The sequence below is a fragment of the Trachypithecus francoisi genome, unplaced genomic scaffold, assembly GCF_009764315.1.
Source record: "Trachypithecus francoisi isolate TF-2019V2 unplaced genomic scaffold, Tfra_2.0 Contig01558, whole genome shotgun sequence".
In the NCBI taxonomy this organism is placed as follows: Eukaryota; Metazoa; Chordata; class Mammalia; order Primates; family Cercopithecidae; genus Trachypithecus; species Trachypithecus francoisi.
Window position 1 is genome coordinate 2,982,189 of NW_022681440.1, and position 25,730 is coordinate 3,007,918.

Sequence of the window (25,730 nt, forward strand, 5' to 3'; positions counted from 1 at the left end):
GCAAAGACAATGGATACGGACATAACATAGTTTCTGTTCAGTTGGAAATACATTTTTATTTGGAAATCTTTTTATTTTCCTACTAGTAAGTGTCATAACTCATTTGAATACAAATAGTAGCAGCTAATTTACTGATGACACACTAAATTTAAACCATAGATATGGAGACAATAGCCCACAATGATGAATTTCATCCATTCAACTGAATGGTGCACCAGTTCAGTTCACAATCGTGTTCTATGAGTATGGAATGGAGTTTCAAGTCGATTGATTTAGACAGAGAATCATATCAAGGAAAAAGTGAGAGGATCAAAAAGAACAGAATCAATACCCCATTATTGAAATTGTCAATGAAAAGAGTCAAACTCTGTAAAATATTTGAAAAGATTTATTCTAAGTCAAATACAAGTGGTCAATGGCCCATGACACAGCCCTCAGGAGGTCCTGAGAACAACTGCCCAAGGCGATTGAGCCACAACTTAGTTTTATACATTGTAGGGAGACATAAGACATCAATCAGTACATATAAGATGTACATTAATTCGGTCTGGAAAGGCAGGACAACTAGAAGTGGGAACTTCCAAGTCACAGGTAGAGTCAAAGGTTATTCGCTTGTTTTTGTTTTTGTTTTTTGAGACAGAGTCTCACTCTGTCACCCAGGCTGGCGTGCAGCGGCGTGATCTCAGCTCACTGCAACTTCCGTCTCCCCGGTTCATGCCATTCTCCTGCCTCAGCTTCCCAAGTAGCTGGGACTAGAGGCACCTGCCACCATGCCCGGCTGTTTTTTTTTTGTATTTTTAGTAAAGATGGGGTTTCACCATGTTAGTCAGGATGGTCTTGATCTACTGACCTCATGATCCGCACCGCCTACCTCGGCCTCCCAAAGTGCTGGAACTATAGGCATGAGCCACCGTTCCCGGCCAGGCTTTTTTTTTTTTTTTTTTCTTTTCTTTTTTCGTATTGGAAATTAATTGAAAGAGTTAAGTTATTGTCTAAAGACATGGAATCAATAGAAAGGAATGTCTCGGTTAGAATAAAGGGTTGCAGAGACCATTGTTTTTATCATTCATAGAAAGCCTCCAGGTAGCAGGTTTCTGAAAACAGATCGCCTGTGTTTCTTACCGGAAGTAAGGAACCTCTTCTATCGGTAATTCCAAAAGGGAAGAGGGTATAATGAGGCATGTCTGGCTCCCCGAACTAGTTTTTCAGGTTAACTTTGGAATCACCCTGGCTGAGAGGATGTGTGCATTCAGATGGTTGACAGGCTTTGACTTTTATTCTCGGTTTGCAAAATGCAAGTGAATTCAGTATTTGTGTTGTCAAAACTTAGCACTGAAACTTACTTTTGAATCAGACACTATAAATGGACAGAGCCTGGCTGCGGGCCTGGAATACAATAGTGGAACCCTTTTTTATACATTGATGGATGAATGCATGAGATTTCTAGTTAATTATTTAATTCAATTGCTTATCCATCAAATGTTGATTGAGCATTGGGTAATGATGTGTAACAGACACCGTACTGGTCCTGGAAGCATAAAAATAAATAGGGTATGAGTATTCACTCTTGCAGTGTTTCTGATACTGCTGTTTTAGATTTCTGTAGTCTACTGTGTCTGGCTGCTGACACTGATATCTGGTTGCTCACTACAGGAGAACATAGAATTTCATGACTAGAAAAACATAATCTAGACATTATCTGGAACACTGAATAAAAGCAGGACTATATTTTTCTCTCAACAAAATGCATTTATTTACACTTTATAATGTTTATAAAAGTGCTATACTGCAGATATTCTAAAACCAGAAGACATTGTCTCAGTTTAATTTTTAGGAACAATTAATATTTTTCTGATACTAGAGATTTTCTCATTTTAATAATTCAAAAATGGTGTCTGTTTTGTGTTATAAGTGGCTCTCCATAGAAAATTTAACTTGTTTTTTCTCCTTTCTTTTCTCTTTCCAATAGTTTTACCTAGCCACACTTGTGGAAATCCTGGAGAAATCCTGAAAGGTGTTCTCCATGGAACGAGATTCAACATAGGAGACAAAATCCGATACAGCTGCCTCTCTGGCTACATCTTGGAAGGCCATGCCATCCTGACCTGCATTGTTAGCCCAGGAAATGGTGCATCGTGGGACTTCCCAGCTCCCTTTTGCAGAGGTAAAGTGCTACAAGGGGGCTGGTGAGCAGACTCCAGGGCAGGGCAATGGCTTTGGAGCTGCTTTTATAAAAGTTTCCACTTAAATGAAAAGATGACATGTTGGGCTGACTCTCACTGTGTCAGCTCATTCTGCTCTGAAAACAATATTGCATGTTATTACTATGTAAGAAATAACATGTAACATGTAATAACATTTAATATTACATGTTACTAGTATGTAAGTAATAGCATGTAATATGTCATGATAATATATAATATTACATGTTATAATATGAAAGAAATCATGATTGGACCACATAAAGTCAATAGCAAGTTTAGGACTTGTGATATGGTTTGGTTGTGTCCTCACCCAAATCTTATCTTGAACTGTAACTCCCACAATTCCCACATGTTGTGGGAGGAACCTCGTGGAAGGTAATTTAATCACAGGGGCAGGTGTTTCCTGTGCCATTCTCATCATAGCAAATAAGTCTCATGAGATCTGATGGTTTCAGAAAGAGGAGTTCCCCTGTACAAGCTCTCCCTTTGCCTGCTGCCATCCATGTAAGACATGACTTGCTCCTCCTTGCCTTCTGTTATGATTGTGAGGCTTCCCCAGCCACTTGGAACTGTTAGTCTATTAAACTTCTTTCTTTTGTAAATTACCCAGGCTCAGGTATGTCTTTATCAGCAGTGTGAAAAGGAACTAATACAGTAGATTGGTACCAGGAATGGGGTACTCCTGAAAAGATACCAAAAGATGTGGAAGCGACTTTGGAACTGGATAATAGGCAGAGGTTAGAACAGTTTGGAAGGCTCAGAAGAAGACAGGAAAATGTAGGAAAGTTTGGAACTCTCTAGAGACTTGTTGGATGACTTTGACCAAAACGCTGATAATGATAGGGACAATGAAATCTAGGCTGAGGTGGTCTCAGATGGAGATAAGAAACTTGTTGGGAACTGGGCCACAGGTGACTCTTGTTATGTTTTAGCAAAGAGACTTCTGCCCCTGCCCTAGAGAGCTGTGGAACTTGGAACTTGAGAGAGATGATTTGGGGTATCTGGCAGAAGAAATTTCTAAGCAGCTAAGCATTCAAGAGGTGACTTGGGTACTGTAAAGGCATTCAGTTTTATAAGGGAAGCAGAGCATAAAAGTTCATGAACTTTGTAACCTGACAATGTGATAGAAAAGAAAATCCCATTTTCCAAGGAGAAATTCAAGCCAACTGTAGAAATTTGCATAAGTAATGAGAAGCCAAATGTTAATCCCCAAGACAATGGGGAAAATGTCTTCAGGGCATGTCAGAAGTCTTCACAGCAGCCCCTCCCATCACAGGCCTGGAGGCCTAGGAGGAAAAAGTGGTTTTGTGGGCCAGACCAAGGGTCCCCATGCTGTGTACAGCCTAGAGACTTGGTGCCCTGCATCTTAGCCGTTCCAGCTGTGGCTGAAAGGAGCAACACAGAGATCAGGCTGTGGCTTCAGAGAGTGTAAGCCTCAAGCCCTGGCAGCTTACAAGTGGTGTTGAGCCTGCAAATATGTAGAAGTCAAGAATTTGGGTTTGGGAACCTCTGCTTAGATTTCAGAGGATGTATGGAAATTCCTGGATGTCCAGATAGGAGTTTGCTATGGAGGGTGTGCGGTGGGGGCAGCTCTTGGAGAACCTTTGCTAGGGCACTGCAGAAGGGAAATGTTGGGTCAGAGCTCCCCCACGGAGTCCCTGCTGGGGCACTGCCTAGTTGAGCTGTGAGAAAAGGGCCACCATCCTTCACATGCCAGAATGGTAGATCCACTGACACCTTGCATCATGTACCTGGAAAAGCTGCAGACACTTAATGCCAGTCCATGAAAGCAGCCAGGAGGGAAGCTGTACTCTTCAAAGCCATAGGAGCATAGTTGCCCAAGAGTGTGGGAACTCACCTCTTACATCAGCATGACCTGGATGTGAGACACAAAGTCAAAGGAAATCATTTTGGAGCTTTAAGATTTGACTGTCCCACTGGGTTTTGTACTTGCATAGGGCCTATAGACCCTTTGTTTTGGCCAATTTCTCCCATTTTTGAAAGGCTGTATTTACCCAATTCCTGTACCAGCATTATGTCTAGGAAGTAACTAGCTTGCATTTTATTTTACAGGCTCATAGGAAGAAGGGACTTGCCTTGTCTCAGATAACACTCTGGAATGTGAACTTTTGAGTTAATGCTGAAATAAGTTAAGACTTTAGGGCCGGGCGCGGTGGCTCAAGCCTGTAATCCCAGCACTTTGGGAGGCCGAGATGGGCGGATCACGAAGGCAGGAGATTCAGACCATCCTGGCTAACATGGTGAAACCCCGTCTCTACTAAAAAATACAAAAAAAAAAACTAGCCGGGCGAGGTGGTGGGCGCCTGTGGTCCCAGCTACTCGGGAGGCTGAGGCAGGAGAATGGCATAAACCCGGGAGGCGTAGCTTGCAGTGAGCTAAGAACTGGCCACTGCACTCCAGCCAGGGCGACAGAGCGAGACTTCGTCTCAAAAAAAAAAAAAAAAAAAAAAAAAAAAAGACTTTAGGGGACTGTTGGGAAGGCATGGTTGGTTTTGAAATGTGAGGACATGAGATTTGGGTGGGGCCAGGAAGAACAAAATGATATGGTTTTGCTGTGTCCCCACCAAAATCTCATCTTGAATTACAACTCCCACAATTCTCACATGTTGTGGGAGGAAGCCACTGGGAGGTAATCAAATCATGGAGGCAGTTCTTTCTGTGCTGTTCTTGTGATAGTAAATAAATCTTTCAAGATCTGATGGTTTTAAAAATGGGAGTTTCTCTGCACAAGCTGACTTTGCCTGCTGCTATGCATGTAAGACGTGGCCTGGTCCTCCTTGCCTTCCACCGTGATTGCAAGGCTTTCCCAGCCACATAGAACTGTACGTCCATTAAACCTCTTTCTTTTGTAAATTGTGCAGTCTTGGGTATGCATTATCACCAGCGTGAAAACAGGCTAATTCAACTTATTATTATATCCCCCAAATATCCAAAATTGTTTTCATTCTATTTTTCAATCTTCATGGATTTCTGCCTATTTTCATCACCTCTTGTTGCAGGATTCGAAGATTTGATGCCAATGTTTATGTCCTTCTAGCCCTGTTGCCTCCGTTTTATCTTTTGTTACTAAAAATTACAAACACTCCCGACCATTTAATGTGTATATTTTAAGAACTCTTTCAACACTCTCAGACTTCTCAGATACGGTGATTGTAAGTTAGTGCCCTCCTCCAAGTGCCATTGTCACATTTCAGAGCAAGATGAGAATTCCTTTACCTGGAGCACAGCTATTCTCACATTTTCCAAAAGTACTATTTTACTGTTCCAATGACTTTAGAAAAGAGCACATTTCAACTCTTAGGTTTTGACTTTCCTAAGAAAAACTCATCTTTTGAGTACAAAATTAAAAGCATAGGTAACATTTATTGAGGTCTTAATGAGATGCCAGAAAAAGTGCTAAACACTTCACTTGGATTATACCATTTAACACTCATAACAAGCCACAAATGTAGTAATTATTAACACTCATTTAAAAGGTAAATAAATAGAGTTTTAATTTCCAAAAGGTTCCAGAGATAGTAAATGTTAAGACCCAAACATAAATCTGGCTTTTAATCTAGGCTTGAAAGCATGTCAATTCACAGCCTCCACTGCAAGTCATCATGTGACATTGTATTATTTCCTTCAGTATGCTTTTAGTTTATCCTTTGCTAGTTATTGCATATTTGCCTATTTTTTTCTTTTTTTGTAAAATGTTATACTCTTATGAGATCTGCTTGATGCTTATCATAGTCGTAATGGCATATGATGACCAGGACTACTATTACTACCACCACCCCACAAGATAGTATGTATTGTCCACTTACTCTAAGCCAGCCATTACTTTAGCAAACTTAATCTTCGTAAGTAGGCATTTTATTTAATATTCATATTATAGGTGGGGAATCGGGATGTTAGGTAGGAAAAGTGACTTTCTCAAGGTGTTCCTGCTGATAGGTGTTAGAGTTGGGATTAATCATATTCAAATTATTCCTCTGTCCTAGACAAATTCATATGATGATGACTTCCTCCTCTAGATGCCCATTATTTCTTCTAAAATGCTCATTTTTCTGCACATTCCTGAAGTTTATTATGTCCCTTTTCATTTTTTCTTATTATTATTACTTTTCATCTTTATGTTGTCAAAACAGTGGTGACCTCAAAATCTACACCTGTATCGCATTTCCCTTGCTTTCCACAGATTTTTCTCAAGTAATTGATCTCACTTAAGGACAGTCCCATTGGGCATCCTAAATATATTCTTTCTTCTTCCTTATTTCTACCATTATTTCCATTACATTCTCATTCTCAGAAAAAAAAAAAAAATCAAAGTGACTCTGGCTTTGTTCTCTTTATTTACTTTATAATAGATCATGTAGACCTCAAGTCATGCTCTTTTTTTCCTTTCGAAGTGTCTCTGCCTTACTTCCATTTCTACATATACTGTACTATTTTAGTTATTTATTTCCCTTCTCAACCAGACTGGCTTCAAGTTTGTTGAATGGGCCCCCATGTCTAGAATGTCAGTTGTCATCTGTATTAGTCCATTCTCATGCTACTACGAAGAAATACCTGAGACTAGGTAATTTATAAAGAAAAGTGGTTAATTGACTCATAGTTGTGCATGGCTGTGGAGGCCTCAGGAAACTTACAATCATGATGGAAGGCACCTCTTCACAGGGCAGCAGGAGTGAGAAGTGCAGAGTGAAGAGGGGAAACCCCTTATAAAACCACCAGATCTCATGAGAACTCACTCACTATCACAAGCACAGCTTGGAGGACCCACCCCCCTGATCTAACCTCCTCCCACAAGGTCCCTCCCAAACACATGGGGAGTAGGGGATTAGAATTCAGATTACAATTCAAGGTGAGATTTTCAGTGGGGACACAGCCAAACCATATCATCATTCTACTTTCTACTTCTGACTCACTCTCTCCTAACATCCATCTTCATCCTAACCTTTCTTTTGTCAGCCAAACCACTTTGGTGACTCAACAAGAATAAAGTGCAAACCTACAACATGGCTTCCTATATGCTCCTTACCTCATCGTAACTAAATGGTGCAATTCCACCTGGTAGTGTACCCAACATGAGTGTAAAGCTTTTCGCTCTACAAAGCTGTGTTTTTCTGTGGCTAACCTATCCTGGCTGGCCTGAGAACTATCTGCTTCTCTGTGTTCCTCGATATCATGTGGTTAGCTTGCTATCTGTCATGGTGGGACTACACCATAAGAATTGGGCAAACACTGCAAAGTAGGTTTTCAGTTTGTTTGTTTGTTTGTTTGTTGTTTGGTTGGTTTTTAAGGAATTCGCTCAGCAGCATACCACACCATGCCAAATTCCAAACTTTTGCTCAGGTTTTTACGCTGCCACAGAGTCTCCCTATCATCTCCCTACAGCCATAAATCTTACTCATTTGTCAACTTCAAACTTAAGTCTAAATTTTGGCTTATTGCAACCCCTTCTTACAATTTCTTTAAGGAAAAAAAAAAAGCCCCTTGGTCTCTCCGATAGCATGTATCTGATTGCGATTTTATATTTTGAAATGATGTCTTAAAGGTGTTAGCTTGTAAATTCCCAGGAGATAAGATACCACCAGTAAAACTGTGAGTGGCAGTATCCTTAGTTCCTTGTGACATTAAAACTTGGCCTGTGTCATGAGTATTTTCCTTCATTGTTTACTGCTTTTTTACTCACAGAACTTCTAATGGTTTTCTTCTTAATTGGAGGATCTTTAAAATTTCCATAATCATATCTGTAGTCAAAGTTGGCATAACAGTCAGCTAGGTGTCTTTCTGATGCTGCCACCAATGTAGTCAATTCCAATGAGATCAATGTGCTTTCATCACAGAAAACATTGTTCTTCTGTATTATAGATTATTAAATTTACATTTAAATTTTGCTTTTTTCAATATGTGGTCTAGTATGACTTCAAAGGGCATTCAATTACATATTATTTTATAAAACAAATTTGAATGATGCAGCACAGTGTCTCATGGATTTGGATAACTAGATTATAAAGAAAAAATGATCTAATTCTTATAAATGTGTAAATGTGGCATATTTATGAGAGAGAGAAATTTCAGCCATATGGAGTGAGATAATTCACATGAATGAAATGAGTATATATTCTGCTTCCCCAAAGTTCTATTAATATTTACTTGCAGAAATTGGTTGAAGAGTTAGTTTTTTTATAGAGTTCCTAACAGTAGCATGACTGTCTCCTACAACGATCTTTTGCCAGTGTTATAAAAGTTTATCATTTATTCAAACTGGCAAGATTTTCCCTGAATAATGACACCTAAATGTATTATATATGTAGCCATGATGTTCTTTAAAGAAAAAGGTATAACTTTATATTTAATTAATAGAAAATAATTAGCATAGAATTAAATGAGAGGCCAGTCACCTTTGCTTAGAACTGTGTCCCTTAAACAGGGAATAAGCATCACATTGACATAAAAAATGAGACCTCACAATTTCTTTTTCTGGAGAGGTAATCTTTCAGTTATTTATTATTCTTGAGTCTTTCAACTTAATATCTGTATCTTTCTTAATTCACCTTATTCATTGTATATTATTGCCATGTTCTGCCAGTCCTTAAAAGGATTTACTGTTTCATTTCTTACAGGCATGATGTCTGTCTAGGGGAGAAATATGAAAAAAGAGAAGAAGAAACTAGATAGTTTCAATGAAAAATGCTTTTGTCTCTTGATTTAAATGCCTTCTTAATTTGCTTTATGTTTCCTATACTTTATTATTGAGTCGTAAATTATTAAATCATAACGGTAGAGCCTAGGACAGATTATACATTACTTTGAGTTCTGGGTACTACAGGGAGATAGAGGATCCAATCCAAAACAAAGGTATTCTTCCCGATTGGAAAACATGAAAGATGGTCCACTGTCTGGATTTTGGATAGGGGCATACAAGAAGGTAGAAAGGAAGTAGGTAAATATTTGTATTCAGAGAATCCTCCTCCATGAGAAAGCTAACATCTGATCCAGAACACTTCCCAGGGAGAAGGTGCGTTTCTTCACAGGAGCTCACATCCATGGGAAATTACAGTCTCAACATCTCTTGCAGCCCCTTCGGTGTCCCCTTTTACTCCATTGCTCCAATTCTGAATCTTAGTTTTGTGAGTATTAGTCTGATCTTACCCCAGCTGGCTAATTCTACCTACGTAATCACCGAGGCATCAGGCCATTTGAACCCAGCCAGGCCTGGCTCAGCCCAATCATACTTCAGACAGAGATTCATGCTCCCTCTCACCAGAACACCACCTTTTTAACATGATTTTATTTATTCTATGATGGAACACTTTGTTTTAGCAAACCTTACTTAAAAAAACAATTCTCGGCCGGGCGCGGTGGCTCAAGCCTGTAATCCCAGCACTTTGGGAGGCCGAGACGGGCGGATCACAAGGTCAGGAGACGGAGACCATCCTGGCTAACACGGTGAAACCCCGTCTCTACTAAAAAATACAAAAAAAACTAGCCGGGCGAAGTGGTGGGCGCCTGTAGTCCCAGCTACTTGGGAGGCTGAGGCAGGAGAATGGCGTAAACCCGGGAGGTGGAGCTTGCAGTGAGCTGAGATCCGGCCACTGCACTCTAGCCTGGGCGACAGAGCGAGACTCCGTCTCAAAAAAAAAAAAAAAAAAAAAAAAAATTCTCAACAGCACTGCAGAGCTGAGATCCCTGAAGTCATACTCTGGAAGTTCCCAGTCACAAGCTGTCATAAGCGACATCTGTTTATGTGTGCTGCACTTCACAGAGTGGCCTGCACTAGCATCCTCTGTGCAACTCCAATGAACCACCTTGGGAAGGCATCCAGAAGTCACATTTATGTGATGTCTCCTTGGGAATAGGCTGAGGCCCCTAAATGCAAGGTCCTGCTTGTGCCTCAAAGAACCTTAAGAAATGGGCAGGGAAAATATGATTATTTCTATAATAAGGGTGAAAAAATAAAGTCTCAAATTGACTTGACCTCTGATTTAAATTTCTGACTTGGACATTGTAACAAGTCAGCTATAGTTTGAGTGGTCTCTTCCCAACTTCACTAGCATTTAAGTTAAGTAACATATGAACATGGTTAAAGAATTTAGTAATAAAGAAAGTTTTACCATGAAAACTTCCATCAGCGTATCCACATTCTTTAGCTATAGAATCAATAACATTTAACCATTTCTGGTTTTCTGTCATTATTGTCTTTTATCTAATGTGTTTGCATTATTCTTTGTGCTTTATCCATTGTGAACTTTCTCAATTGACAGCTTGATATGAGTATTATGTTACATCACTTCTGTTTCCCATGTCTTGTTACTATCCATTATATTTAGGAACTAGAATAATATAGTTGATTCTTTATGCTGTATTTCTTTAATTTTTGGTAACATCTCTTGTCTTTCCATTTAGTAAGATGTGAATATCCTTGCTTCTACTCTTTCTAGTATATTTTCTCTCCAGTTTTGGCCTCTTTATTCTCTCAATTGCAATAGAACCTTTGCAGTATCAAATATGTTAGCATTTGTATTTATTAAATAATAATAATGAAGTTGCTCTTAATGTATCTAAAGGCTGCTTGTAAAAGTTGAAAAGCAGTAAGCATTCATATTTTGGTAAGTGCGTGAATATTGCTCACCATAGAGCCAAGCATATGCCCGTAATTAGACTTCCTCTTCTGTGATTCTGACATCACAGTCCCTAATGCTACGCAACCCAGAGTCCAGATGAGCGCTGGCTTTGCCTCAATTATCCATAATGAAGTTGTAATTACTTTTGTTTCACATTTGGACCAGGGCATTCTTGTTCTGCTTGTTTCATTAATGCAGTATTAATGGGCTCAAACAGAAATATTCTTTGCGTATGTTAAATTCAAAATGCGTCTCAATGATGGGTAGTTGGTTCAGATATTTTTATAGGCAGTGGTGATTTGGAGATGGCCACCTTCCGCATCTGGCTTCCCTGAAGGTCTCCACCCTTCTCCATTCCGCTGGCTGGAAAGGAAGAACTTGAGTTGTGATGGGCAGGTCCTGCACACATTCATGTACATCTCCTGCACACCTGCTGCATTAGTTGAACCTCAGCCATGAGGCTACATTTCACTGCAAAGAAAGCCAGGAAATGGAAGCATCTATGAGCTCAGGAAGAAGAAAAACACAGATTTGGTAAACGACTACCCGTCTTTGCCATACTGCTATTTATTTGTCCTAAAATTTTGAATTATCCTTGTTTTTCTCTCGTTGCTTAGTTGCACACTTGCTTTCATCACAATAATCCGGGTATTTTCTGCTTCTTAACTATCTGAATTCTCGCTCTGAATGAACTCTATTCTTCTTTCTGAAGGCCACTGATTTGTTTCTCTAACTTACACATGGTTACTTAATATGTGGAATGCAATTGTTTTCTGTAATTCCTAAAGTTTCTAGCTGTCTGTTCATCCAGAAACTTGTCACTTCACCACAGCTTTTCAATATCCCCCTTGCCTTCATTTCCCCCAAATCTACCACGTTCTTCTCCTGAACGCTCGCCCAGAGGGTTCCAGAATGGTTTCTAGGACTGTTGCAAAGCAGTACCTTGGAGGCTTCCCTTTACTTGTGCCCTCAATGCGCACCCTGTTTCATGACAACTTCCTGTGCCTCAGTTTCACCTCAAACGCTTTCCAAATGTTTTCCAAATGTTGCTTTGGAAGGAAGTCTTTAAACCTGAGCATGGCTGCAAATGTCCTTGTCTGCATCTGCACTGACAGAGGTATTGGCTATGTACAAAATTGTACGTAGAAAATATCTCCTCCCATAATTTTTGCAGTGTTGCTTCATTATTTTAAGTATACTATTCACTTCTGCAGAATTGGAGGGGTGTGCAATAAATAACACTTCTCTTCCTTTTCTGAGATCTGAAATAAATAAGAAATAAGCAAATGAATAGTGAGGCATAGACCAAAATAATCAGCACCTTTATTACCAATAACCATGCTATTGTAATATATATATATTTATTCCATACACATTCATATATATGTGTGTGTGTATACATGCTCCCATACATATTCATCTAAATATTTATATTAAAGAAGGAAAAATATAGGCAATTGGACTTTCCAGTGTTGGACTCCGGAATTAGACAGACAGACCTAACTATCCTTTCCTAGGCAGCACTTGACTGAAGCTAGTTGAAAAAAATTAAAGATCAAAAGAGCCAGTCAGCTTTGTTAATGATCTGGGGGAGTTTGTCTTCCTTCCAAGCTAGAGAGGGGCATGATACTATTTCATTGTTATCTCTGAGCCAACTAGAGTCCAGGGTCTTTAGTTTCTTTGATTGGGTTTTATAACTAAATGGCTTTTTCATTTGTCACTCAAAATAAAGATTATTGGGGAAGGGATGGGGATAGGTAAAGGGAGATTCCAACAAAACATAGAGGAAAAATAATAGTCACTCGGGAGAAGTTTCCCAGGCATGCATCAAAAAAGAAAAGGGATGGGTAGAGAGAGTTTAAAGAGAGCAGCTACACATGATAAGTCATTTGAGGAGATCAGGATAAGACGTAGCATGAGGATGATCCCAGGTGTACCTGCTCAGAAGGAGCTTATCCCAGCTGGAGCATCCGCACTCTATTGAGGATGATGCTGGGGATGTAGGGGATTCAACTGCCACACACATAACCAAGAAAAGAGCAGTACTGTCCACTGAACATATAACACAATCCATAATGTGAGCCACAGATTAGATTAAAAATCCCCAGATGCTACATGACAATGTGAAATGAAACAGGTGAAATAAGCTTTAGTAATGGATTTTGTCAACCTGATATATCCAAAATATTATAATTTTAATGCAGAATCAATGTAAACTATAAGTGAAGTGTTTTGCTTTTTAAAAGATGCTAGTTTCAAAATCTGATGTGTGTTTCAGTTATGCCATTTCTTAGTGCTGACCAGCCACATTTCACATGCTCATGAGCCACATACACTTGAGACTTCTGTGTTGAGCCTCAACTTTAAACTTGTTTTATCATCTGTCCTCATTATTGCTAATGCTTGTAGAGCTCTGATGCTGTCAGTGGGTTTTATTCTCACTTATGTTGTAGGGTTGAATAAACAGATGCAGTTTAATTATAAAGACTGATAAGGCAATGGGTCTGAGATACAAAAATCCACGTCACAATGTGATGGAAATTCTTCCCTTTAACTTTCAGCAATTGCTGAAGCATATTTGAGCTGAATAGGACCAGAGAGCAGAGTCTGTTTTAAAATTAGTTTAGGCAAAAGATAAGAGTGAGCTAACTCTTGATTAATCTAAAAAGGCTTCTCAAAAGAAATCTCCTTTCAGACCTTTTCTCAAGGTTGGAAGTAATGACGTTGGGTCTAATGAGTGAAGATTACAGAAGACTTTGAGGAACATGTGGATTCGCTGGTGGAGTAAGATGAAAACAAGTTTGTTGTATGTTCCTGGAACAAGCAAGAAAAAACACAGAAGAGTGATTCTAGGGACCTAGCAGTTATGATCTCTTACCACAACAGAATTGGAGGCCTTTCTCAGACTTCTCCATCTTGATTATGTATTCCTATTTTGATTATGTATTCTTCTTATCTGAGATGTTCACGCATCCAGAAAGCAATAGAGGTGAGATCTGGACCCAGGCAGCCTGACCCCAGAGGTCACAAAACCAGTCCCTATGCTATAATATCAATAGAGCATAGAAAAAGTAAATATTTTGAACAGATGTCATGCTCAGTGTCAGTATAAGGATTAAATGAAATTCAACATCTTGCAGTCTTGAGCACAGAAAGAAGGGGATTAAAGTGCTTGTCGTGGTGAAACAGCTTATTCAGCAGCTATGCACTGTCACCTGGGGCAAATCCCAGTGTCATCAATTGGGCACTGTGTGTCTTTGGTCAGTTTATTTAATCTCTCTGGCCTCAAGACTCTTATCTGTATAAAAGTGCCTACTTGAGAAATCTGTTGTAAAAATTAAATGGCATAACCCAGGTAAAATGGTTAGCAAAGAGCCTGATGCATAGAGAAACTCTAAAAATATCAGCTACTATAATTACTCTTTCTACCTACTCTCCCTTCCACTCTTAAGCACAATTTTAGATTTTAGAACTAAGTGTGCAGAGCAAAATGGCAAACAGTTTGAAAGGAAATTCATGTAAACTACGGGATCTCAATATTGGTAGCTCTTAAATAAAAGTTTTTTTTTTGTTTTTTTTTTTTAATGAATTACTGATACTGTTTAGAATAAGAAACTAGCAGACTGACTTGAGGAGAGAAATGGTTTGGGGCTCAGGCAAAAGGAAAAGAGTGCCTAGTGAAAGAAAGGCCTGTGTGGCAGTGCGTCACTTTATTTTACACACCACCACTTGGACAGAAATAGTGGGAGAACTACATTTACAACAGTTACATTCATACCCATGTGCATGTAAATAACTGACAGAGCAGGAGCACCATTATCTCGGACAAACTGACACTTTAAGTTCCAGCTCCCTTTCTAACTTCATGCATTTCAAGGAAATCGCTTCTCTTCTAACAGCAAGCAGCCAGCAAGAGCAGACAGTAAAACACAGATAAGATAGCTCAGGCACAAAGGGAATGGGGAATGTCTCTTGGGTAACCACCAAACTTCACACTCATGCAATGGGCCCCAGTAAAACAGTGGGCCCTAATAAGCACATTCCCTTCCCTTTAGGTACATGAAGATAGGGAAGCTAAAAGCATAGTTGGAGGTGTGCCTGCAGCTTCAGGGAGATATATGGGAGCAGACACAAAACTCTCCCTCCCAGATAAGCAAGACAGAGACACAGAAACATTCCAAGACTGTGATAAGCTCTCCTGCCCTGAATCCTTAAAAACTCTTAGTCTGTAAGAGAGAGTACCTCTGACCTAACTCGGCCAGAAGCCCCTCTTGAATTTATCTCCAAAATAAACCTGTCTTGGACTGTTGAGCTATTTTTTGTGTTTCTTTCCTTTTTCTTTAATTCTTGCAATAACATGACCTAGTACAGAAATAGGTATCTAGCAATAGTCCAGATACAGATAATTTCTAGCAAATGGAGTAGCATCTGTCTCAAAGTGATGGAGATTTCAGCTTAGTCACTACAATTGTAGATTTTAAGAAAGAAGTGTGATAATCAGAGTTAAACAGAAAGCAGTCACAAAGTGTCAGACAGTGTTTACATGCCTTACATATGTTCTTGTCATTAACTTTCATGACAAGTCTAGAAGTTATATATCATCATCCCTCTGGTTTAGATGAGGAGACTCCATCACAGAGGAATTCAGTGACGTAACTGAAGTCCCACGCTGTTTGTGGGGAAGGCAGAATCTGACCCTGGACACTTTGGCTACGGAGTCCATGCCACGGCCCCTGTCACATGCTGTCTGTTCCCTTCTAACTCATGAGAAAAATAAATATTTCTAAAATAACCTAACTTAGAATTGAGAAACAGATATTGGAACTTGAGTTAAACAAGCATTTTCTTCTAAAGAAACATATGCTTGACCACTGAAGAGTTTGAGTGGGGCAGGGGATGCTGGTTGCATGGAGAGACTCCTCTTTTCTCATCCAAGCAGGTGACATGGCTTGTACCAGAGAGAGGGAAGATGCTGGGCTTCGGCTGCCTCCCCTTCCTCCACCTGCTGCTTGTGCAAGGCAGGTGCAGCTGTGTTGACAGACCTGCAGCCACTCAGGGATTGCAAACTGGGGGAGGACAGAAATCGAGGCAGGAAGGTGCCAAGAGAGAAACGTGATGGCAGCTCCTCAGCATTCTTTGTGGATGAAAATGAATACACATTTCATTTAAGCCAGGCACTGACAAAAATGGCAAAAGATTGTAATCCCAAAAGGTAGACTCTCAAACACCATAATCCCAAATGTTGAAATCACAAAAAATCAGAATCCCAAAAGTATAATTCTGGAAAAATATTTTTAAATTTTGCAGAAGATATGTATTTATTTTTTATAAAGGGTTTATTTCAAAAAAAGACATAAAAACACACAAAACACTTTGTAGGATGCTTTATGAAGTGCAATAGGCTATCATAACCAGCTTATTTTTGCAAGCATAGATACCCACACTAGTGACAGTTGTACGAGTATAGCAGGTATGAGTGGACAAACCATACTCATGAAGCAATGAAGCAAAATGCAGCATGTATAAATGCATGTCACTATAGTTGCCAATTGTGTGCAACCGGCTTTATGATTGGAGTCATCAGAAATACTGTGATGAGCAACCTAAGTCCTTTGATCAATTGAAAACCATGATGGATCACCACCAGATAAAGAGTCACCCAAACAACCGAGATCGCCAGAAATTTTATCTTTCCCAAATGCAGATGTACAAAGAGGACATCTCTTCATTTATTCAGGAAGTTTCAACCTTTGTACCATATGCACGCACAATGCTGAGGCACAAAGTCAATGCTGTGACCACGCAACTTTTGGAGTCAAATTTGAAAAAAAATTCTTAAAACTAATGAGGACTCTCTAATAGTTTCTACACAATTTAGAATTAGAAATGAGGTGGCAGCCCAGTGGCTCACGCCTGTAATTCCAGCTCTTTGGGAGACCGAGACAGGTGGATCATCTGACGTTGGGAGTTGGAGACCAGGCTGACAAACAATGAGAAACCCCATCTCTACTAAAAATACAAAATTAGCTGGGAATGGTGGTGCATGCCTGTAATCCCAGGTACTCAGGAAGGCTGAGGCAGGAGAATCGCTTGAACCTGGGAGGCGGAGGTTGTGGTGAGCCAAGATCGCGCCATTGCACTCCAGCCTGGGCAACAAGAGCGAAACTCGGTCTAAAACAAACAAACAAACAAACAAAAAACAGAAATGATACAGCATTTGATATTAGAAATGATGAGAAGATGAATTACATAGCCTTGAATTGTGAAAAAAATAGTGCTGACAATTTAAAATAGTGGACAATCTTTAAAAAAGAAATCTAGAAGGAAGATTCAACATACACAAAAGTGTATTGTAGGGGTAGATATGGACAATTGCATGGAGATCATCCAGCAAGGCTGACTGAACTCCACAGCCACTAAGTACATTCTGAAGTCTTGCCTCCGCATGAATATCTGCTTTTGTTCTTTTAGGACATGGCTCTCCTTTCTGAAAGTCTTCTATGATTTCCATTATTGTGATTTCAGGGTTTTAGACATTAGGGATTTTGACTTTAAGGAGTTTCATCTTTTGAGATGTCAACAACTGGGATTATGGCATTTGGGATTGTGTTTTTCAGGATTATGAACCATACCCAACTAAAATCGCCATTCTTGGTCTTTGACAGACATGACTTCCAGCAACCTCATGGATGTTAAACAAAACACCACAAAACAAAACAACAACAGCAACAAAACCCAACTCTACACATAAACTTAGGTCAAGAGAACCCTTAACCTAAGGAGGGAGGTTTGGTTGTAGGGTCTTCCTAACATGTTACTTAAAGGCTACATCTATTTTGCTGAAGCTCTTGCTTTACAGAGTAGGACAAACCAAACCTGTAGAAGACAAAGCAAAGAGTCGTCTATTTACCCAAATAATTTTCTTCTTCTCTTCTGGGGAAAGGCTTTTTAGGATTGAGGGCTGAGTGAATCTTCATCTTTTCTCCTCTTTCCTTCTCATAGCCCCAGATCCTTCACTAAAACTCTGGACCTCCTTGTCCTCCTGGAAGCTTGCACTCTTGGGCTGAGGCCTGAGACCTGCAGAAGGCTCAGAGACAGGCTCAGTGCACCTGCAGGGTCGCGCATCTGCTCTACACCTGCTCGGTCATCTCCGGAAGCCAACTGAGGCAAGAGGAACTTGCAAAATGTTTGAGAGTCAGTTGATCAGTAGTTTATGATTCCCCATTTATTTTCTATTTCCATCCCCTGGAATCTTTTTAGGTACCTATGAATTACTAAAGCAGGAAAGCAAAGGGAGTGGAGAGATTGCATGACTAAATGTTTCACTTAGACTAATCTTCTCTGGCAGGTGTTATGAACTTTTCATGCTTTTATGCAATCCTGTCCGACATGTTTTATATTAACTTTTATATGATCCCATCCCCAAATTTCATGGTAAATATTAATGGGTAGATTTTCCAGATACAGAATCAAATTCTCTGGAGCTTAGCTGTTATGTCCAAGGCTGAAAGACAGTGGCTGCTAAAGCCAGCTCTGACTTGGTGCTTTTCTACACTTCCCTCCAGCTGCAACCTTCTTTGAGGCAGCTGAGGAGACATTTTGTTGTTTGCAGCCATTTGTTTGTTTCTGTTTTGCTTGGAAGCATGATCTGTAAACCACAGAAAACAGCAGCATATGAACCATTATTGGAAACTTAAACCACTTGCTGAATGAAGTTTCACCCTTGTTTTTGTCTAAACACATACATTTAAGATAAGTACTCACCTAAACATGTCAAAACACATTGTCAGTATTTTGCAACGGTTTTAGATGAAATGGGATGTAGCAGCTGTCTTGAGTTTTGTTTTGTTTTGTTTTGTTTTTTAAGATTCAAACTGATTTTTATCTATTTCGAGACAGTTGTATTTCTTGGAGAATGAATGATAGTCATTGGGCCGGGATGCCACTAAATAAAGTAGCAGTAGCGGTAGCACTGATACCTTTAATAAAACGTGCTAAATAATGTATGCCTATTGTTTCATTTAGAGCTATCTGAAGCTGTGGATTTCTTTAATTGTTAAGCCTTACATAATGTGACTGGAAATGGCAATATGTCACTCACCAGTTCTTTATGAACTGTCAGTCAAGGTTTTTAAATCATAGGCATTCTGCTACTAGTAATGAAAAGGCAGGCAAACTAGGAAAGATATAGCCAGAGGGGAGGAGAAGGAAGAGAAGTCATGCTTTTTATGGGTGCCTATAAATTCTGTGATATTTAAAGCACAGCTGTGTTTTTATCAATTATGTTACAGCAGTAACATTGTAAAGTGAATCTTAAATGATCTGTCACCTCAGAACAAGAAATATGAAGTAAGATTGAATGGGACAGTTTTTATATAAGAAACCTAGGATTAAATTGTTTGAGTGGTTTTATACAATTTGGTTTTAAGCACTTTCCTTGCATACTTTGCAATAAACAACTCCAGTGTAAATACTATCAAAATTAAAATTATTCAAAAAAATCATTCTTAGATTATAGAAAACCTGGTCTACATGGTTTGCATCTTTGCTGTGCTACATTTCCTGCCAAGCACGTTATTCATATTGTCTAATCCCAAACAATCTTGTAACCAGCTTAAAAAATAATCACAAGTGGTTCTGCCCATTATTTTCAGCTTTGTGGGTTACTTTATAGTATTTTTAAGATTCTTTTATTCCATGCAGGTACCATGTTAGGTTATAGAGCTGTAAAGATGAATGTGTCTGGTGCCAGAATGAATCCATGCCCAGGTAAATGCCCTTCTTTGTGATGGGCAGTAATGTGAAGTGTTTAGCAGTGAGGACTTTGTCATTCTAGCTCCAGCCTCATCACCAGCTGGCATAGCTCAGACAAGCTACTTCCTTGTAAAGCCGGAGGCTCTGAATCTGTTAAGTTGGGCTAATATTACTTTTAATCTCACAGGACTGATAAAGATTAGATGAGATGATCTGGGTGCTCAATACCAATAACTGCTGTTAGGCTCACATCGTGGTCCTTGAAGAGTAAGAATGGAAGGGGAACAGAGACCAAAAGAAGCCAACTTAGTATCTAAAAAGCTTCTCAGAGGCTGAAGTCACAGAACAGAGAACATTTATATTTTCCTTGAGAAGATTAGTGTTAAATCACACACATTTCTACGTTCATTGACATAATTTGATTCTTAGTATTATACAAATTATTTTCTCTCTATAATTGAATGTAATGAATGTTTCCCATGTTCACTTCGACACACAACGCCATAATTAGTGTCTCTGTACATATCGCACTGCTTTTGTTGCTTCTGTTAGATTATTTCCTAAGGAAAAAATTCTAGGAATGTTTATGCTATGTGAACTTGCTGAATGAATTTCTAATGATATTGCAGTTCACCACAATTAATATAAGTTTGGATACTTGCATTTCTTTTTAATTTGCTGAGGGTGAGGGCATTGAAATGATGCTCCAAAGTTGTTTTCATTGCCTTTGATTTCCAATAGACATCAATATTTTTCCATATGTCTTTTTACTATTTGCGTCTATTAATTCTTTCTTCCAAGGAACATTTGTTGAGGACCTGCAAAGTATTAGATGCACTTATCAATCAGGGCCAGTAAACATTTTTTGTCAAAGGTCAGATAGCAAATATTTTGTTTTCATGTCATATAGGCTCTGTTTCAGCTCCTCTAGTCTGTCAATGCTGAACAAAAGACCCCATAGACACCACCTAAACAAATAGACTGGCTGTGTTTCAGTAAAACCTAGTGTATAAAACCAGATACTGGACTGAATGTAACCCACAAGCTATAGTTTGCCAACATTAGTTCCAGCTACTGGGGCTACAATATGAACACAACAAAAAAGAATTCCATTCTTTACAGAAATATTTTAATGGGTGGAGACAGCATAAACAAATGAGAAGCAACAGATAAACTTTGCTGTCTGTCCTATTGAAATAAGTGTTTGAAAATGCTCTCTTTAAGAAGCTGACATGTAATTAAGAGCTATGGCGACCATGTGCCTGGTCACTGCTTGGAGAGGACTGTCCTGGTCTCATCACCTAAGGTCCCATATCCTGGAAACCCCTCTGATAATGGAAAACCAGAGTATTTGGACCTCTAATGAGGGGGACAGAGGAAGCCCTGTGAGAATATCAGAAACGTGGTCCCAGTAGAGGAAACAACCAGGTGTTTGGCCATGAGACAACAGCGTATGGTGAGTGAATGAAGAATAGAGCAATGGGAGTGTGGCCTGAGCAGATGGGATAATTGGAGGGTTGTAGGAGAGATGGTCAGGATATGAGAGGGGAAAGGTCCCAGAGGATCGCAGAGGATAGGAGTGGGCCCTGTAGATCAGCCTTCGGACTTTAACCTCTATGCTGAGCAGTGTGGGAGCACAATGGGGAGATCCGAGAAGAGAAAGGGCATCGTGTGATATAGCATTTAAGAGGATTACTCTGGCTACTTTATGAGAAAAGAACATAGGCTAAGAAGGAAAAAATAAGAAAATCTGTTAGAAAATCATTACAAAATGAAGATGAGGGGTGGTGTTACTTGAGAGAGCACAGCAGCAAAGGAGATTGCAAGACACATTTGGATTCAGAACGCCATTTAAAGAAAATGCTGATGGAATTTCCCTATACAGTGGTTGTGCCACATGAGAGACATAGAAGAGTCATGGATGGCACTGTGCGTCTTCTCGTGCAACACTGGAAGAATGGAGTTAGCATTTATTGAGATGGAGAAGACTGCGAGAATTGCAGATTTGAAAATGGAAAGATTGAAAGAATCATTTTAGGGTTAGTAAGTCTGGATTGTTATTTAGACATCATATGGAGTTTAAATAGGGAGTTGGATAGATAAAGCTGGAATTCAGGAGAGATTCAGGGAACTGAATGACACTCTGAAAACCATCCACATATAGATGACATAGTAAGACATGAGGCCTACTGAGGGGAGGAAGGAGGTGGTGAATGTTGAACGACTACTTACCAGGTACTGTGTTCACTACCTGGGTGTAGGGATTATGCATATACCAAACCTCAAAACACAAGATTTATGCAAGTAACAAACCTGCATGTGTACCCCTGAAACAAAAATAAAACCTAAGAATAAAAAATAAAAATAAATAAATCCACGCAACTCAAACTGGATGAGATCAACAAGGCAATGAATGAATGTATTTAGGAAGAGAAGAGGTGAAGAGACTGAATCTTGGACATCGTACCAAGAATTGGAAGACGAAATGACACTGGCATGATGACTGAGAAGAACTGGCCAGTAAGATTAGAGAAAGCCTGAAGAGTAGTGTCTAAAGAGACGAGTGAGTAGAATGGCATAAAATCACATACAGTCAGCCTTCCTTACCGGTGGGTTCTGCATCCACAGGTTCAACCAACTGGGGATGAAAAATATATATTTTTTAAATCTAGAAAATGTTACATTGTGGCTATGTCTACAATATAACTAGGCATATGATGGCTGCATCTGTACTGACCATGTACTGACTTGTTTCTCCTTGTTATTATTACCTAAACAATACAGTATAACAACCATTTCTGTCACATTTATAGTAGGTATTATAAATAATCTAGAGATGATTTAGAGTATATGGGAAGATGTATATAGGTCATATGCAAATAAAATTCCATTTTATATAAGGGAGTTGAGCATTGTGAATCCTGGAACCGATATCCAATGGATACCAAAGGATGACTGTGCACACATTATTCCTGTGTAATTTTTTTTTGTTTTAATATTGTACTACACTTATATAAGATGTAACCACCGGCAGAAAATGAGAAAAAAGTATGCCGATAACTCTGTACTATTTTGCAAGTTCATGTGACTATCCAATTATTTCAAAGTTTAAAAGTTTAGGAAGTGTAGGAATGAAAGGGATTCAAGGATGAAGAAATGGATGAATGTTAAATGTCATTGAGATCTTGAGTGAGATGAATCCTAGGAAGTGACTCTTAGATTTCTGGCCATGGCTGACATATGGGCCTTATGCAGGGAACCCAGGAGGGTAAAACTCTGACTCAAGTGGGTTCAAGAGAGGATGGGACAAGGTTAAGGACTGCAAATATGGACATCTTTGAGACATGTTGCAGCGAAAGGAATTTCAGAAAGTAAGGCTAGAGGGGAATGTGGAGTCTAGAAGCAGATATGGAATCAAAAGGGAAGTTTACAACCTTTTTCTGAAGGGGGACAATTGGAGCATGGTTATATGCAGAGAGCAGTTCTCCATTGAACAGACAAATAGTCATTTTGAAAGAGAAAAACCTGGTAAAACTTTGACTTAAAAACTTGATCAGAGATGAAAGGTAGAATACAAACAAGTATACCCACTAGGTAGAAATATTCACAGGAAAGATAGTTTGGAAGTAGGGATCAAAACTAAAGGTGATAGATTACAAAAATTTCTCTTTCATTGCTTCTATTTTCTTTGTGAAATGGAAACCAAAGTCATCAGGTGTCAGTGAGGATTTGGCAAGAGATGCTGGCAACTTTAGAAGGAAGAAGGCATGAAACAGTCATCCCCCAAAAAGGCAACAGTGAACAGATGCAGAAAGTGAAGCAGGATTGCTGCGCATTATTATGGGCCAGTGTAGGATTATGGCTAGACAGGTAAAGCTAGACCTTTCAGTATGTTTTTGGTTTTGGAATTCCTCCAGCTGCTTTTCCTGCGTGGATAAAAAAGTGGACTTGGCCTGGACGGAAACCAAAGGTGTTTTACTCTGATGATGGCAGAGTTATGGGGAATGCAAGGAAGTTCATTAGGCCATGAGCCCTAAGGATGGTGAGGCAAGAGATGAGGACATCATGGGGACAAGGAAAGGAAAGTGAAGAGGAGGCAGGGTCAGGGAACACTAGGTCCCATGGGTCAAGGAATTATTAGTTTAGGTGTTTGAGTAGGTGACCTGGTATGGAGAGTTGGGGTCTGAGAATGGAACATTCAGAACTGCAGGTGTGGAAGATGATCCCTTACTGGCAGTGAGAAGATGGAGGGTGATGATGGGAATGGTAATGGCGTGGCTGACGTAGAGTTGGGCTGTTGGAAGAGAGGGGAGAATTAACCAAAGAGGTTGTGTTATTCCCAGGATTACCTATGTTGACATTGAAATGAGCAAGAATTTGGGCAAAGGTAGAGTTGAAGAGGCTGACAGTGGGCCAGAAGTTTAAATCTTCATGGAATAGTGGAGTTCAAGTAGAGGTTTGTAGATGACTACAAGACAGAGGGGGCTAGATTCTCATGGCAAGAGACTCAAAGCTGGGCACATGTGGAAGGAAAGAATAAAAGTCACCTAGAAGTAGCCATGAGATGCATGTAGCTGGGCATGGGGTCTGCCAGCAGGACTGGTGGACATGAACTATGGATGTAAAACATTGGCAACTGAGATGACTTCAGAGAAGACATCCGGGTTTCCGTCAGAGGAGGAAGGGAAGGAAAATACGTCAGAAGTAGTTGAAATGTAGGAAATTTTGCTTATAATTGACTTTCAGTTTTCGAGGAAGTAATAGAAGACATTCAGGAGCATAGGAAGAATTATGATTAGGGGTCAGAAAATAAGTTGTGTAGATCTTTAAGGGGATGAGAGTTGGAGGGATAAAGGGTGACCCAGGAGACCAGGACTTTTTGCAGGGACTGTTGTGAAGGAAGACAAAGGATGTACAAGAGTACCCTCTTAATGGTCTCAGCATGAAGTAAGTGGGGTTGACTCTATGAGAACAGGAGGGAGGGGGATGGAGCAGGAATGGTCTGTGTCTTTAAGTTTCTTTCATTGTGGCCCCTGGAGGAGTGAGCACCTGTGGAGGTAGCCACATCCTGACCACCAGCTCTTTGTGGCCCTTCCTTCCTAAATAATATCTCCTAGTATTACAAACTATTATATTGTATATGTGGGTGTATTTCTTATTTCTTTCCTGGATATTTCCCCATGCAATTGTAAAAACTGAGATGGAATTATACATCCAATTGTATACCCTGCGTTGTATAAATTTAACATCATAACTTAGAAATTCACTGAAGGAATGTTACAAATGCTTGGTAAACACATTTGATGATCCTATGGTTTGAATGTATCATGGCTTATTTAACGATTTATCTGCTGTTGAATATTTAGATTATTTCAATTTTTCTTTTTGATAAGCATGGCAGTTTGCCTCTAACCAATGTTTTATTCTGTGTTTTAAATTATGTCCATAAGATAGGTTTCTAGCAACATTTATGCCTACGAAAGGGGCATAAAACTTTTAGAGTTGAGAAATACAGTTTTCTTAAAAGTCTGAAATTCCTTGGGAGGAAATAGAAATCCGTTCATTCTGATTTACACTTACATTTAGAATTATTTTCCCCACTTACAGAAATAAGTAGATTCAAATGCCTCTTTCCTTAAATGCCTTATCTTCTTCTTGGATTAACTCAATGGCATTCAAACATCTTTTAGCTGTACCATCTTTTCTTCAAATGCAAGATTTTATGATAACGCAATAAAGGAAACAGATTTTTTTTTTTTTTTTTTTTGAGACGGAGTCTTGCTGTGTCGCCCAGGCTGGAGTGCAGTGGCACGATCTCCACTCACTGCAAGCTCCACTTCCCGGGTTCACACCATTCTCCTGCCTCAGCCTCCCGTGTAGCTGGGACTACAGGCGCCCGCCACCACACCCAGCTAATTTTTTTAAATGTATTTAGTAGAGACGGGGTTTCACCGTGTTAGCCAGGATGGTCTCGATCTCCTGACCTCGTGATCCGCCCGTCTCGGCCTCCCAAAGTGCTAGGATTACAGGCGTGAGCCACCGCGCCCAGCCTGGAAACAGATTTTTAAAAATAATTGCTCTGATGGAAGTTTGGTATGGGCACCAGACCTACCCACTGACTATTTTGCTGTTTGTAAAC

The 25,730-nt window shown here is 39.6% G+C and overlaps 1 protein-coding gene across 1 annotated transcript in view; it reads left to right on the top strand.

The window, feature by feature from the left end:
- CSMD1 (CUB and Sushi multiple domains 1) overlaps positions 1-25,730 on the top strand; it is a 2,074,981-nt gene that overhangs the window by 981,163 nt on the left and 1,068,088 nt on the right. The window contains exon 4 of the mRNA XM_033177634.1: positions 1,970-2,164. Within this exon, the coding sequence (XP_033033525.1) occupies positions 1,970-2,164 (195 nt within the window). The remainder of the gene's footprint in view (positions 1-1,969; positions 2,165-25,730) is intronic.